A 17676-nucleotide genomic window follows, 5' to 3' on the forward strand; every position below is an offset into this window, starting at 1 on the left:
TACATATCAGATTGTGTTTTGTAACAACCTAATTGTCATGATACCTATTTCAAGGGGAAATTTGTCAAGTCACAGTGCACTCTTCTGTTTGGAAGAAATATTTGAGGATGTGAGCAGAAATTATTTTTACATAAAGGCTTCAGGCAGTTAAGAGTACTGACATACATACCGTATTTTCATCACTGTCATTCACTTCCTTTGCCTCAAATAAATAGGTCATTATTATTCCATTTCAGCCATCTTATGGTGCCTCAAAATACGGAGCTCTGTTTAATACAACTGCCGTCCAGCTGACCCATATAATTTATTGGTAATTTTTACAGAGTGACATCCTTGGGCCACCACCATCAGCCAAGGCACTTTGATATCTTGCAGCAAAATATTTCATTATCACTTATAATTTTTTAGCATTAGTATTAGAACCATGTTAACACAGCTAGGAACTGGCATTTTCTGAGACACACTGGATTTTTGGTTGGCCTTAGCAATTTCAAAAAATAATACAGTAATAATGATGATACCACCATGGACTTGCAAAGAACATTATGTGCCAGAGTACGGCAAGGGCAAAAATTTGCAGATAGCAAAATTTCACATGAATGATTTGCTCAGTAATGACACATTAAAATGGTCTGGTCTTATATTACTTAATTATAAGTAATAATTAAGAATGTTTAGACTTTTTTAGAGAACAAACAAATAAAAACCTCTGGTTCTGTTTTATTACCTCCATTGCTTAAAACACAAAATTATGGTCAACTCTCTCTGCTCCCATTCCTATATAAATGTTTTATAGCCCCAATATGAATATAGTATGTTACTGTGCTATTCTCAGAATACGCTAGCCTTAGGATTTCGAATAAAGAGCTAGAATTAAAGCATATAGTTATTTCCACAGGAACTATTCTATTAGAGCTTAATTGAATTGCAACTGTCTTTTAAGTCTCAGTGGCTACAGGGATCTGTAAGGCCTTGGTTTATGTTGAAAGGATGAATGCCTGTCATCAGGCTGCCTTTCCACATGTATCTTTTGTAAATTGAAGATTCTTATTTGTGTTGCTAATAAACTTCCTTTGGACGGAAGAAACCCCTCCCACAACCCGGTAAGACCCCGTTTGGTATTCTAGTCTCCTCAAGGAAAGTCCCATGACTTAAGATAGTTAGAGCACTTGAGTCATGCAGTTTAAATTTTCCTTGATTTTCCTAGTAGATTGGGTTACCCTGAGGATATAAGGGTGGTGGCCTTTCTGTACACACTTTTGCCAGGGCCAGCAAAACCACCTTGAAAAGCTCGCTTGATTGTCAGGAATTCCCTTCTCCTTGTTCTTTTCACAAATCTGGGACTAACCTGCTCCCTCCAGCTGGGTTCTGAATTCTGTGTTTGTCCCAGTAATCCACTAAGGAAAAAATAAGCATCCATTCATTTTTTTCTGATCACTTTTTCTCTTTGTTGTTATTCTGCAACGCTGTTCAGCACACTAAGCTTCCACTGCTGGATCAAGCAAGGGGAAATCTACGCTCTCACTCCCACTCCCTACAAGCCCCTGGGCCTGTGTTCTCACACCCGGGTTAATTCCCTGGATCATAGAGCTCAAGGTCAGGTTTCATTTTGGTTTGCTCCTCAAGCACCAGGAATTTTTGTTTATCTGTGGCTCTAATAATTTTTTTTTCCTTATCCTTCTAGTTTCCTTTCTTCTAATCCTCTGCCAGGGGCTGGTCTATTTGTAGGTGGATTTGGCTTAGAACCATCTCAGACACCCCTTCTCACACTTTCCCACTGTGTCCTGCCAAAAAAAGGATCCTTCCGCAGAAATATGATAGCAGGTGGAAATCCTCCATTTATTCTAATTGCATCTCTATTTATGCTGTCTCAATTTTTTTAGATTAGTATTTATCTTTGACCTTTGTTTCTTAGTGTGACAACGTTTTTTTAAGGAGTGAATAAGCTACCCTGAGTTGATGTATAACAGCTACATAGGGAGTCCCCTGAGAGCAGGAACCGTGAGCCTGTATTCTTGTATCCACACTACTCCCAACACATAACAGCCTAATAAATCTTTCAATTTGACGTCTGGAGAAATGATGATGATGATGATGATAGCAGCAGCTACCATTTTTTCAGTTTTATGAGAAGCTAGACACAGTGCTAAATGCTTTATATTTATTATCTTTCTTCATCCCCCCAACAGCTCTAGAGGACAGCTTTTAATGACTATCCCCATTTTGCAGATGGGAAACTGGCTCAGGAACTTTAAATAATTTTCCTGAGATCACACAGCTAAAAAGCAGTCTCTCTCTCCCCTTCCTGATTGACCATTACATCTGCTGCCCATGCCACACTTTCTGTTCTGTAAGTAGAAGTAAGGATTAGGTATTTTATTTTATTTTATTTTATTTTATTTTATTTTATTTTATTTTATTTTATTTTATTTTTGAGACAGGGTCTCGCTGTGTTGCTTGAGCTGGAGTGCAGTGGCATCATCAAAGCTCATTGCAACCTCCAACTCCTGTGCTTAAGCAATCCTCCTGCTTCAGTCTCCAGGTGGCTGGAACCACAGGTGCATCCCACCACACCCAGCTAATTTTTGGGGTTTTTTTTGTTTGCTTTTTGTAGAGATGGGGTCTCACTATGTTGCTCAGGCTGGTCTCAAACTCCTGGCCTCCAGGGATCCTCCCACTTCAGCCTCCCAAAGTGCTAGCATTATAGGCGTGAGCCACTGCACCTGGCTTATTGCAGCTTCTTAAAGGCTAGGACAATGTCTTATACTTCCGTATCCCCTGCTGTGCCAGGTACAGAATTGAATGCTTGACAACTGCTTCATCCTTTGCTTCTAAATTGAACTCTCCTCTCCTCCTACCTGTGCTGTGGATCACTTAGGACATTTGTGAGATGCCTTAGCTACTGTCACTAATCTTAGAAGCAACAAACTAGAGCAGATCTGGAGATAAGCCTTACACCAGAGAATCTGAAAGCCTTGACTTTTTGACATTCTGAAAGTGATTTTCTAAATGGCTGGCAGGGGTGGAGGAAGGGGATCTGCAGAAGAGGGTGTCCTTTCAGGGCTGCCTGGGGTTTGGGTGAGTCATGAAGGTGTGAGTTTCTGAGAGCAGAGTAAGAAACTCTGACCTGTAAGCCTTCCCGGGATTTTCTTGAGATCCCAAAGCATCATAGTCGGTTAGGTCCTCACTCCCACACAATGAACTGCCTATACTCTTGGAATGCCAACATCCACTAGCAGGACGAGATTATTTATTGAACCCTCCTACCTCCTTCTATTAAGTGGCCCTGCGAGTTTTCTGTGAGGTGACCAAATAGCTTAGCTCAAGGACAGGTAAGCTAAGGTTGACTGTATGTATCTTCCCTACGCCATTTGTGAGAGCTTCAGCTCCTCACAGAAGTCAGTACTCTGACCTTTCCAGTACTCCTCAGTACACTACTCAACTCGTACAAAGTACTAGAGGCCGAAACCTTGCATCACATCTTCTGAGAGAGCACAGTGATCCCAGGCTTAGTTGTATTTTGTCCCTAGATCTATCTTGGATTAATAGATTCGTTTTGTGGACTATGGAGAAAGCTATGAGAGCCATACCAAATGTTCCTACTTGTGTTCATTTCCTCATACGCTGCTTATTTCTCATTTTAATTGATTGCACTGACCACATTTTAATTGATGAAAATTTTTTTGTGACCTTTTTCTCCCTCTTTTTTAAGGTGATGGACAGAATTTGTTTACGAAAGACGTGACAGTGATCGAGGGAGAAGTTGCGACCATCAGCTGCCAAGTCAATAAGAGTGACGACTCCGTGATTCAACTCCTGAATCCCAACAGGCAGACCATTTATTTCAGGGACTTCAGGCGTAAGTTTCCATCCCCATAGTAGTAGACGGCAACTTTTTTTCCTACATGTTGTCTTGCTAAAGAGATTGCTAAGGCCACCTTTTTTAAATTTAATGTTAGATGCTTAAAGTTTAGTCAATTCTTTAGAGGGAAGAAGAGACAGGCAATCATAATCTTTCTACTTAATAGAAACCTTGAATGGTCCCTTTTAAAAGTAAGGCCGTCTTACTTTTGCAATAGGAATTGATTGTAGTAATTCAAGGTGAATTGCAATTGAGTCCCAAATACTTAGCTGACACAAACAACTCAAATAGGGTAAGGCAAGGAAAATACAACATTCTGAAAGGTAATCCGTTTGGTTTGAAGATTGAAGTTCTCAAGGCAATATGTGCCTATAAAGATAAAACCAAATCTTCTCTTACCATAGCCTCTGGCATATGGAGGTGTCCATATGATGAAATCTTTCCAAATATAATATGACAAAAGCCAATAATCAAAACAAAATTATGTTTAATAGAAATGGTTCATATGGGTGTCAGGGCTTGGCAAGAGCAAGAATCAAGTCTTTTGAAAAAATTGTTCTTTGAGAACATTGGTGCCTTACCAAAGCAAATGTCAAGCATGTCCCTTCCTGGCTGCTTGTCCCTTTTCCTCCCCAACACCTCGGGGACATTCATGACCTGTGGAAAGGTTGAGAAACCTAAGAAACGTTTAAGAGGATGCAGGAGGATAAAAGGAAGAAGCCAGCTTCTTATTCTTAAAGTGAATTTCTGTCATTGTGTACTGAGCTAGCCTGTGCCAAGATTAATAGAAGGACTTTCAAAAAGAACATTTGAAATAAATAAAGAAGCCCACATACATTGCCTTTGCGGTGATTTCTGGCTTGATGCCTAATCAGTTTCATACTGTGAAGCTGAATGTGGTTGGGAAACTGGAGGGCGGGTTTAAGGCCTCTGCAGGCCCCAGGTCATCTACTTTTGGCAGCTCTACCTCAAATCATATCAAATTTATTAAGATGCATCAAATTAAATAGGATTATTTTGCTGCAAAGTTTTGTAAATGATTTTTCATTTTGCTTTTACAATTAATAATAGTGATTTTTTTCTTTCATAATTTGGAACCACTTTTTTTTAAGGCCTTGTAATTTTTGAGGCATTTTTAAGAGCCCATTGGCCCTAGTCCCCGCACTTCCAGTGCCCAAAGGCTAAGAGGGTCCTAACACCCTGCATCGGGGAACTCGTGGCCTGCCCTTTTCTTCTGTTTTCTTTTTGCCTACCTCTGGTAGAAGATCTGAAGGAATTTATGAATAAGTGTTGAACACTGACGGCACTTGGAATTGTGCCAAGGTAGGAGTGTGTGTAGGTGTGTAAGCATATGTGTACTCACACATGTACCCCTGTGCATGAGTTTCCTTTGGACAGGGTTGTCTGTCGACACGAAGTGATCATAAAAGCTCAAAATAATAATTGAAGAAGTACAAAGAGCCAGGCATATTGGCTCACTCCTATAGTTCAGCTACTCAGGAGGCTGAGGTGGGAGGATAACTTGAGGCCAGGAATTTGAGACCAGCCTGGGCAACATAGTGAGACTCCATCTCTAAAAAATTTTAAAAGTTAGCCTAGCATGATGGCATGCACCCATGGTCCTAGCTACTTGGGAGGCTGAGGTGGGAGGATCACTTGAGCCCAGGAGTTCATGCCTGGGTGATATGGGAGACCCTGTCTCTTAAAAAAATAAAAGCAAATTTTTTTCTACTCTATAGCTGCCTTTCTAGTCATCTTTTTGCTCGCCTAATTGAGGAAAATAGACTGTGCATTGTCTTTCTCACAATCACTAATTCTGTGTTTTGTTTCACAGCTTTGAAGGACAGCAGGTTTCAGTTGCTGAATTTTTCTAGCAGTGAACTCAAAGTATCACTGACAAACGTCTCAATTTCTGATGAAGGGAGGTACTTTTGCCAGCTCTACACCGACCCCCCACAGGAAAGCTACACCACCATCACGGTCCTGGGTAAGAAATGCACGTGGGGCTCACCCCGGAAACAGGCTGGGGGTGGCCCTTGCTACCAGATGGCTTCCAGCAGCAAGGAAAAGGTTAATGATGAATTTCACTGTTCAGACTTGTTTTAGGAAGAATCACCGCCCATCTTGCTGAATTTTAAAAATAGCCTATTTTACCAAATGCTCTAAGGAATGGCAATCAGCAGTCTTTATAGATTCCACCTGCTCTTGGGTTTCAAACCTCAAGCTTCAGAAGCAAAGATCAAGAGAATTTAAAGCCCTCAAATGAATCACTCACCACATGAAATGTTACTGCTTCTAACTATCAGGACTTTTTTTTCCTTCTGTGAGGGAGAGGGGGAGGTGGGCTACCAAATCTGCACCCCATGGCAGAGTTCTGTTGCGAAATCCACGTAATGATTTTTCCTTCTGAGTTACATCCTCATTTTAATATTGTTCATCTCCTTTTCTTTGGCTTTACGTGTAGCCTTATTTATTGCTTATACTCTATCATGCTGTAAAAAAATCATACCCCATGAACATGAACACATACTTTGCCACAAATTGCAATTGGACATAAAAGAGTTAAGAGCTCCTCAACTGATAATAAGCACAGAACCGTCAACAGGCTGCTAGGTGCAACTCTAGTGAGTTGATTGTCCTCATTTATGATCACTAGGTTGTGATTTTCAGCAAAATCCCGGTAACCAGGTTTCCGTGTTTATATTTTGATATAGTCAGCAGATATTCCTAGGTTGAGGTGGTCTGAATTAGTCACCTTTTAGACAAACATCTATGCCTGTGCATAACACCCGCTGATCTGGAGTTTTGAAACTGAATTTTCAAGGACGTACATTATAGCGTGAGGCAAGATGTCTGATTTACACCTTGAGGAGGATGATGAATCAAAGTCTATTTGAGGCGGCAGACTGCAGCTTTTTGGTGTAATGATATGAAGATTAAAGAGGAAAGATAAATATGAAGGACATTTTTGCTTGGGATGTGTGCACATATATGTATTTATGGATGTACATATTGAGCTGCTGCCTCATTACTCTATTTAAACACAGCTGTAAAAGAGGAAATATTTTTTTACTCATTAAGTTAAAACATGTCCCTGAAGCTTACATATATGCTCTTGACAGAAGGAGTACTGATTTTAGAAAGTCATGTTTAAAGTCTGTCCATACCGTTTCTAATGTGGTCTGTGTTTACTGATAGATGGCTTTCAGCTGTTGATATTTGTCACTATTGTGGTTTCAACCTGTGTTAGACCTGCAGAAATAGTAAGCATGAGAGGTTTTGCTGGAATGGCTATTTTGATATTTTGCAGATGAACCAAATTCACAAGCATAAATTTAAAGGTTTCCGTCTGCTTGCTTTTGTATAAGTATTTTAAAATGCTGTTTGTTTATTGGAGAAAGTCATTAGCTGCATGGACTTCAAATGGACCATCCACATGTCCACCCATTGACCCTCCATTGTTCATGGAATTTCTAGAAAAGTGTCAGTTGGCAATAAAATGGAATATATTTGTGGTATTCTGAATTTTCGAAATATTTTACTCCATATGCCTTTAAGTATTTATATCTTGGTTTCACAAAAGAAAAGTGATGATAACAGAGGCTAACCATCTTGCCCAGGTTCCAAAGTACTCCGTAAAAATCAAGAATCTTGGAATTTGGAACAGACCTTACTATTCTGTCTCACAACCTTGGATCTTTTAGTTTAGATGGTTTATAATGAAATCCTGAATGCTTCTATTTTGTGATTTTTTTTTTTCTCCCAAATGTACACATCTTTTGTTCTCTGGGTTATATCTGGCCATTGGCAAGCAGTTACTTTTGCGTATTGTTTTCTGGTGAATGTTACATTTGTTCCCAGACCCACTGCATTGGACCAGTTTGACTATGAACACACCTGTGCTTAGGAGTCAACATGCCAGCACTAGGATGTTGAAAGGCATTATACCTCTAATCCTTTTGGAGGCCTGATTATTCTAGAAGTAATAAGTTCCTACTTATATTTTATAGAAGCATTAACTTAAATATACTTGAAAGTAATGCTTTCAAGTATCAAAAGTAGTAGATGTTCTTTTTGCAGATATTATGCATTCATTTAATATTCTTTCCATTGAATTTACTCTAGGATTCCTTGACAGAGCAAAATTGTTGTCATCAGTGTTTGAGTCTTTCATTTTCCAAAATCTGACAATTTCCACTGATACTCGTACATTCAAACCTTTCTCCTAAGGTTTTGAGTTTTCAGATATTATAATGAATGAAGAATGACATTAGCATCTTGGTTGCTATCTACAGTTCTCTGAAAAGGACTCCATATATACTTACACAGCTGTCAAACTTGTTGATAGGTTGAAGATGCTCATTTTAGTGCATGTCTATTAGGTATTTGGTGCATTCAGCAAAAATTTCAGCATAATTATAAATTATAGAGATAGGTATTTGTTAATGTTATCTATGCTATTCTATCTTATCCATGTAAAATTTGAAAACGCTCCTGATATTTTGCATGTATTTAGGTGACTTTTAGGATATTCATTCACTCCTTCCGCTTGTGATGAGTTTGTTTCTTTCCCCAGAACATAGTGTAGGACTATCTTTATGCTACTATTCATGAGAGGAGATGAACAAGAGAGAGACTACACTGCTCTAAGATTAATATAGTTACTGATAATAGTAGCTAATATTATCACAGTCCTGTCCTTCTAAGATTAGTGTTCACTCTTAAGATTCCAGGAACAGGAAAACCTAATTATTTTAAAGGGTCTTGGAGTAAGATTTCACATACTGATCAGCTTAAGCCTCCTCTTTTGTTGTAATTAATCTGACTCATCTTGATATTGCTGATTTTTGTTAAATGTTGTAGGCGTAATGTTTATAATTAGCTCTCATAGATTTGAGGTTAGCTGAGAAGAACCTTGACATTTCAGTGCTATTTTCTAGTATTTCCCTCTATGTGATTTTCATTCAGGTTTTCATCTATATGCACCTCCTTAGAAATATCTTTGGTTATTTTCATTAATGGCTGCAGGCATCTTTTACTAAATGTGTCTGTTTAGTGGACCATGTGTAAGTGTATTCTCTGGTTAGCAGCGGCTTTAATTCATTTTTCTTATAAATGGATTTTTATACTTTACTAACCTCTTTTGTATTGGAGTAGACATTATGAAGTTAAAGGGAAAACAGGGTAGAATTAATAGACTAAAATAAATTTTAAGATTTTCTGGTCCAACCCTCTTTTTTCAGAAAGACAGATTTAAATCGCCTCACTTATATTTTCCAAAGCTTTCTTGCTCTTAAAAAATATCTGAGAGAAGTCAACTTTATAACATATCAATAAACCATCATGACTCACATATTAGATTTTATTTTATATTTATAAACTAAACAACTCCCACTATACTTGCCTATTTCTTCTAATCTTAGCAAAGATCAGAAATACTCTTCACAATCTTGAGAAAACTATTTATGAACTTGGAAAAAAATCATTCAGCTATTTCTCAGAATGATGATCTCAACAATATATAAGTCCCTTATTTTTCTGCACTGGGCATATTTTCAAATGCTTTTGAAGTTTCCCTACTTTTTCCTTTAGCCATAGATGATGTCAGTTCTTCAGGCAGATAATCCCAGGAACTAGCCTTGGTCCGGGACTCACTCTGAAGGGTTCTAGAACTTTAGAGCATGTCTGTTGCAATAGAGGGGGAATTAACATGGATAATACCAAACAGTAAGAAATCCAGATGAGAACATAGCTGCCCATCAAGCTCTCAGCCCCCAAACAAAATCTGGAGGAGACAGTGAATTTTCCTCTGTCTTTATTTGTACCTGTCCCTTTCCATTTCCTTACTTTGAACCATCAGACATTATTGATAATGTGAAAGGAGTGGACCATCATCTTTGTGACCAAATGGAGTAATGAAGACTTTCCACCACGAATGCCATTGAAGATGAACAGGTAATGGAGGTTAGGAGAAGCCTGAGGTGAGGAGAGAGAAGGTGTCTTCAGGCACAGCATGAGAAACAAGTGCGTGCAGGAAAGATGCCCAGGAACACGGGCAACAACTATCTGACAGAAGACATTTGGGGCTAAATTCCATTAAGACTTGACAGCGACACATAGCAGAACCTTTTAACAACTCCTGGATCTATCCCATTAAGAGGATTCCCAGGTTTCCTCAGAGTGATCATCAAGGTGTTTCTCCCAAAGAAATACAAAGTGGGATCTGCCCTGCCCCATTCTGTAGGGATTTCCAGGATTGTCAGTAGTGTTAGCTATCTGCCCTCTTTGTCAGGTCCGAAGAGATCCACCTTCCTGAAATTCATACCCCGTCGGTTACATTACTCAGTTACCGTTCTCGTTGAGAGCCATTGTGTATGTCAACATCAAAAATTATTTTCATCACTCTATTTTTATTTTTGCCTGGACCTTGAAAGGTATTATTTTTGTTTGATTTTTCATTCCTTCATTTGTTGAGAAGACATTCCTATGTCTTTTATTCCTCAGCTGTAAAAGTTCATTTCCTCTTGTACTATTCTTCATTGCTTACCAAGGTCTTATTTTCTTTCAGCTTGGACAGTCTTTTTCTCAGATATTTGATCTCATGATAGCACTTTTCAATATTCCTATTATACTGTACTCAGAATGCAGTAGTATGTGTTGGTCCTAAACATTCCCTACCAACTGTGTAGGTACGTGTGATGAAAATCTATAGCCTACCTGTCTGCCATCTAGCATGGATAAACTACATGAGGGACACAGCCAGCTGTAGCCATCCCATTTCTTTTGTCACTGCCTTCCTGTGTCTCTTAAAATGCTAGCACATGTGCAAACCAAATTGGATGTTATCTCTCTTTTTGCTTATTTTTATAAGTTAGGGTAGTTCTTTGCCATGTTTAACTACTCATTTGTGCCACATCATATTATTTAATAGCAACACATGCAAGTGAGCAAATATGTGGTTTTCCTTATATATAGGGAACAACTAAGAGGGATGCTTTTGCTCTAGTAGTTACACCACCACACTAGCTTGCTGAGGAAATATATGCAACAAATCATTTTACTTTTACTTTTCCATCATTCTATACAGGAATTTTCCATCTGCTCCAATTCAGTGTAAAACTATTCCTGTGGGCAGAATTTTCACGTTGGACTAGAACAGTTGGAAGTCCCAAATACATGGTTTAATCCCATAATTTATTGAAGCAGTATCAGGGATTTATTATTCAACTTGATCATCAGGATGGCATGTTTATACATATTTAATTTCTTGTTTCTCTTCTGAGTTGAGAAACTTATTAATCATAAGTCTCAGAACTGTCTTTGCTTATTCATGGTGGTCAGGACACATATTCTTAGATTCACTCTACTGAATTCAGTATTCTTACTGATTTTTATTTCAGGAGGCTCAGTCTTGGGATAAGGTTACACCTTATGTGAAGTTTCAATGTCAACTCAGTTTCATAAAAGATAATATATTTTCATCATCATCATCATCATCACCACCGTCATGCTACATACTCTTGATTTGCTATTCAGCATTTCAGTCTTCAAATCTTTTATCTTGACCATTTTATCACATATATGTTTAATATGCTCACAGAAGGGTTGTTGTATTTCTGATATATTAAATCTATTTGCAAGCACTCACGTCTCTTTTGCCTTTGATTTCTAAAATCTGGAACATTGGAATTTAGAATATAGAAAATTATTTCAAACCAATTGGCATTTCCTATATTACTGCATCTTCATATCCAAAGGATTTTATTACTACCCCATGCATCAGAGGTCAAGATTATATTCTGGATCTCTATGAATCATTTTAATTAAATGAATCTGGTTCTGAGCCACAATTTTTCTGGGTATGAGTGATTGTTTTAAGGGATTCAAAGTTTTTGATCTTTGCTGGAATGTTTCATTTGAAGATTGAAATGCAAAGGTTGAATTCAGGGAGAAATATTGCTTTTAGGGGCTTCCAAGTAAGGATGATAATCACAGTAGTATGTACTCCTCTTCCTTTTATATTCACTTTCTGGTCAATTTTCTATTGACTGATTGGTAACTAATATTTATATTGTTATAACTTGGTCAATGATAGTGTAGGAGTGGAAGACTGGTCATTTTATAAGGTAAATTTTGGAGAGAAATTCTAAATTAACTGATTTTGCATAATTCACTTTATTTGATTATCTCTTTGCATTTCTTTTCCCCCCCCTCTGTGACGGTTTATTTTAAATTCCCATCAGCAATGTCCATTATTTGTCTCCTTTTTGATAGCAATTGTGCTAGTTTCCAATGAAGAGAATAATACATCCAGAAATGGATTCTGTGTTTATAAAGCACATGTGTTTAATTTGTAGTCCCACCACGTAATCTGATGATCGATATCCAGAAAGACACTGCCGTGGAAGGTGAGGAGATTGAAGTCAACTGCACTGCCATGGCCAGCAAACCAGCCACAACTATCAGATGGTTCAAGGGGAACACGGAGCTGAAAGGTGAGATGCAGATTGCCCTGAAATAGTTAGTTAGCACTTGATGCTAGCAGGTATGCCTTTGTGGAAATTAAAGACAAATGCAAAATAAGCCCCTGAAACAACAATATTCATTTAGATATGGTTTATAATCAATTGCTAAATATTAAATATGTCTGAGGCCAAAGCATAACAGCACTTTAGTGTTCTAATTCCTATCTTCATTCTGTGGTTTGAGGATTCCTGGTGATATCTATTGTTCTACTCAGGTGCCCGGAAAGAACTAAACCTGTATACCAGAACTCTTTGTCCCGGGAAGAACTTCTATTAGGGGTTTACCCTAAGCTCAGGCTGTCTATGTCTGTACCCTCCATTCTCGTTGCTTTTAACCCTCTCTTATGTAGAGACCCAGGGTGGATCAGAACCCCAAATTCTATCTTATTTTTTTTTGAGACAGAGTCTCACTCTGTTGCCCAGGCTAGAGTGCTGTGGTGTCAGCCTAGCTCACAGCAACCTCAAACTGCTGGGCTGAAGCCATCCTTCTGCCTCAGCCTCCCGAGTAGCTGGGACTACAGGCATGCACCACCATGCCCGGCTAATTTTTTCTATATATTTTTAGTTGTCCAGCTAATTTCTTTCTTTCTTTCTTTCTTTTTTTTTTTTTTTAGTAGAGATAGAGTCTTGCTCTTGCTCAGGATGGTCTCAAACTCCTGAGCTCAAACGATCCACCCACCTTGGCCTCCCAGAGTGCTAGGATTATAGACGTGAGCCACCGTGCCTGACCAGAACCCCAAATTCTTATCATATACATTTTTTAAATGTCAAACAGTCTTTCACATGGTAAATTCCACAACCTTCTGACATCTATTGCACTATCAGTTGTGTTGTCCATATGCTTTCTTACAAGAGTGGTTGCATGAATTGTAGACTAAGAATTTTATCTTAATTGTGAATTTACAGAGACCAATTCTCTTATGAAACCTATAATTCAGTGGCCCAATTCACTAGCCTGTTGTTGTGCAAAGTCTCTGATTTCCTGATGGCAGTACAGGCAGCTCTTTATCCCTGCTCTGTTGGTGTTTCCCTCAGTTCTGGCCCATCCCATGTTTAATTCCTGGATCCTCAAATACCTGCCACCTCGGCTGTTGTGTTAGATAAAGGATAAAGCATATATACCCTATTTGACCAATTTGTATCAGTTAATTCCCTTATGTATGTCAGCGTTTGGATTCCTTCCTTTTCAAGTTTGCCCTGCAATTAGTACCCTTGGCAAAGGACTCAGGGGCTGAACTTCTCTAGCTGTTTGACAGAAATGCTAGCTGTGTGCCTCAATTTCCTCTAAAATGGGGACGATGAGATCACGTACCTTATGGGGTTGTTATGCAGGTGAAATGAGTGAATATTTATAAAGCATTTAGCTAATACCTGGGCCAAGGTAAGTGCTGTATATGCACTTGTTAAATAAAGAATGTAAGGAAGAAAAGAATAAGCCCTTTTAGAAAGGGGATAGAGAAATCTATATCAGGAAACAGATAAATCTATATATAACAGCTTAAGTTTCAAAAAGCTTGTTCTGTTTTAATCTCCTATTTTCTAGGTATGGTTTTGGAAGGAAAGAGTTTCTCATTTCCTCTCTGCCTTTCTGTCTAAGTGAATTGAGCCATTAAATGTGTACCGATAAGTACAAAACATTAAAAGAAAGTTAATGGTGTGCCGTGTTCCTGGGAGTGCTGAGTTCAGGAAGGGACTGGCTTGGCCTATTCATCCCATCCGGAAGCCTCCTCCCTCCTTTTCTGGGTGTTCTTGGACGTGTCTCCCTCTGGCCCAGAGCCCTGTATCTTACTTTGCTCTAGCCCACTGCCACTGCATTTTTGTGGTCTTCCAAAAGTCTCAGAGTTTAAACATTTCAATTACAATTTCAATTATGTAAATCCATTTAGTTACTTTCTCTCTTAATTGTTGATGATGGGGGTAGGCAAAGGGGGTTGTTTATATCTCTACCACTGATTGAATTACTTAGGGGATTTGGATGATGTCCTGGAATTGTTAAATGGCATGACAGCCTAGTAGATATTTCAAGTTCAAATGGTTACAGGGATGAAAAGCACTTTTCTTTTTCTCCTCTTGAATACATTGAGCAGCCAGATGTTAAAATGGTTCCACTTACAGCTGAGTTTTTGTGGGAGGGTTTAGGATAGAAGGAACATATGTAATATATTTCAGTAAAAATAGTGTATATTATTTGGGGTTGAAGTATATCTTAAATACTATTCTTCAAGGTTGAAAAGTAGGAAATTAAAGGAAATAATCATTTTATCAGTTAACTATCCCCAGATTACCCTCATCTCAAGTGACTTCCGTAGACATTTGTTAAAATAGCAATGTTGGGATCAGGGGAGAAGGGAGAGGATGTATAATAATAGATTCACCCAACTCTGGCTCCTTGATACATTTTCTGTCCCTCAGGCAAATCAGAGGTGGAAGAATGGTCAGACATGTACACTGTGACCAGTCAGCTGATGCTGAAGGTGCACAAGGAGGACGATGGGGTCCCGGTAATCTGTCAGGTGGAGCACCCTGCAGTCACTGGAAACCTGCAGACCCAGCGATATCTAGAAGTACAATGTGAGTACCCGAGTATCTTACTCTGAGGGCATAGAGTAGCAGTTACATAAAAACATTGCAGATACCATTTATTAGATGCCTTCATTTTCTACAGCATAGACTGAATTTTTATCTTGTTGTCTTGGTAGAAAAATAATCAAAGGATTATCTTTCTGAAATAGAGTACTGCCACATTACAAAGTGCCGATGAAGATTTGAGAATACTATACTTAACCCAAATATAAAAGTGAAATAATTCCAATCTGTTCTAACATATGACTGAATTAATTAATTTCTTTGAATATAGACTGTTATTATTTATAACCTCAACATCTAGGGTAATTTTTCTCCCTTTTTTTAATCCCATACTAGGTACTGACTTTTTTTAGAAGGGATTTTATTCCCATTCTATGTCAGCATTTTGTTTTAAAGTGCATGTTCCCTTCCATTTTGCCTTAAATCATAGCAATGAGTTGAAAAGTCAAACTCTTTGGAATCATTGCCACAATCTTGATGGCTTCATCCCTACAGCTAGATCACAGTGAGGGAGAATGTCTCCTTCCTGTGCCCTGTGGACTAAACACATTCTCCTCATCTCCTGCGGACCCTTCCCCTTAAGAGGAAAAAAAATCTGTTTTCTGAACAAAACCATCTTTGTGCCAATGTAATGGCCAAGTAGCAAGCTTCTCACTTTTTATCAAGGCCTGTAACTTGGCCTCTGAAAAATACCAGGTGATGTTTGAGTATGCACAGTGAAAACGGTACAGGAGTTTGGTTGGGGTGCTAGTGATTTGGTGTATGATGAAGCAAAAGCATCACTCTCTATCGATGCGTGGGTGGGTTTCCTAGGGCTTCCCCAAACCGGTGGCTTCAAACAACAGGCATTTATTCTCTCGTACTTCTGGAGGCCAGAAGTCCAAAATCAAGGTGTCGGCAGGACTGCACTACCTCCAAGTACTCTAGGGGAAGATCCATTCTTACCTCTTTCAGCTTCTGGGCGCTCCAGGAGTTCTTTGGCTTGTGGCTTAATAACTCCATTCTCTGCCTTTGGCTTCACATAACTGTCTCCTCTTCTCTGTGTCTCTCTGCTCTGTGTGTTTCTTGTAAGGACACTTGTCACTGGATGTAGGGCCCACCCAGGTAATCCAAAATGTTCTCATCTCAAGATCCTTAAGTGAATTACATCTGCAAAGACCCTTTTTCCAAATTAGGCCACATTCACAGGTTCCAGGAATTAGAATGTGGATATATCTTTGGGAGACACCATTCAACCAACCCAGTCTAATCCCTATCCTGTTTTTAAATTGCCTGAGCAAAACAGGGAGCAGGGTTATAAAACATTGCTTCTAAGAGACCATCCCATTCCAGCCTTCCCTTAAGTCTGTGAGCTTGGCTCAATTTAACATTACATAATGCAGGTTTTTCTTGTTAATTCATTTCATCTACTTCATTATATAGCTTCATTATGGGCATCATGCTTATAATTTTCATATCACTAAAACTATTGTGGTGTAATGTCCCTATAATGGGAAAACAGAAATGATCAGATATTATCTAAATTAGCAGATAGTAGATTTCTTGTGACTTTGTTAATATGTGATTCATTTAAGCAAACTTAATATCCATTAACTTTCCTTGTAGGGGCCCATTAGCTTTAATAATACATTAGCTCCTTTGTGAATCCTGAGAAGATATTCCCCCAGTTTCCACCCCTAAACTCTTTTAGCATTTTCCCAGAATATCTTTTAAATAGAATATAGCCCCACCCACCTGTAAAATTACACTCATTCCCAAATACAAAATATTTCAAGCGCTATACCTCCTACCCATTGGAAAACTCGGTGATGATCCTTTATAAACTTTGTCTTCCATATTCTGTAGATTCAAGTGAGATTTGTCCTTCCAAGGAAAGGAGTAAGGCTCCATATCTGAATCCATTCAACTTAAACAAAGTAGGACTAGCCCTTAACTGTAGCAAGGTGCCTCTGATGCCTTCCAGAAATGAGGATGCACCAATTGATCATTGTAAACTCTAACATAGCACCTTTTTGTGGGAGACTCTCTGTTCTTTTATTCAATATCAATCATACAAATATTTGGTCTTTGATATGCCATTTTTTGAATACATGTATAGCAAAAAAAAAAATCTTTTTAAATAAAGGAAAGTTAAGAATTACAAAGCACTATATTAATCTGAATGGGAATTCAGGGTCTGGTTTGAAATCTTAAATAAGGCTCTCTATGCTCAAGAAAGTCACCTGATGGTTCACTACCCTCCAGTCCTAGAGCACTATGAGAACTTTGCAGAGTCAGCCAGGAATTCCTTAAGTAGCTTCTTCAGACATGATTGGAATTCTCTCTCCATCATTTCCTGACAGCTTTACTCTCGTGGAACACCAGCAGCTCTGCTCATGCCCTAGAGGCCTGAAGTACTCAGTCGTTGGGCCCTAAAGTCTGACCGGCCATTGGCCAGTACTGTTGGTGGCTCCTCTCCAGTCCCCCATAGCAGTCCTGTCTTTGCAGACAAGCAGCACCATCCCTTGATGGCCATGTGGAAAGAGGAGATGCTTGAATACATGAGATGCTTAGAATCCTTTGTTCCGCAGCCAGTGGAGGTTGAATTATTTTGGATACCCTGTAAGGAGAACATTACATCCCTATTTTTAAATTGACCCAAACCCTTGAAGTCAGGGTCCTTTTGGGATCATTGAACCCTTTAATAGAAATCCCTAGATAGCT

General features: G+C 38.8%; 1 protein-coding gene across 3 annotated transcripts in view; it reads left to right on the forward strand.

The window, feature by feature from the left end:
* Nucleotides 1-17676, forward strand: part of CADM1 (cell adhesion molecule 1) — a 320248-nt gene that overhangs the window by 246153 nt on the left and 56419 nt on the right. For all 3 annotated transcript variants that reach the window (XM_045556519.1, XM_045556517.1, XM_045556518.1), the window contains exons 2-5: nt 3713-3859; nt 5697-5849; nt 12220-12357; nt 14800-14958. In XM_045556519.1, the coding sequence (XP_045412475.1) occupies nt 3713-3859; nt 5697-5849; nt 12220-12357; nt 14800-14958 (597 nt within the window). The remainder of the gene's footprint in view (nt 1-3712; nt 3860-5696; nt 5850-12219; nt 12358-14799; nt 14959-17676) is intronic.

Source organism: Lemur catta, chromosome 7, assembly GCF_020740605.2.
Source record: "Lemur catta isolate mLemCat1 chromosome 7, mLemCat1.pri, whole genome shotgun sequence".
NCBI classification, from domain to species: domain Eukaryota; kingdom Metazoa; phylum Chordata; class Mammalia; order Primates; family Lemuridae; genus Lemur; species Lemur catta.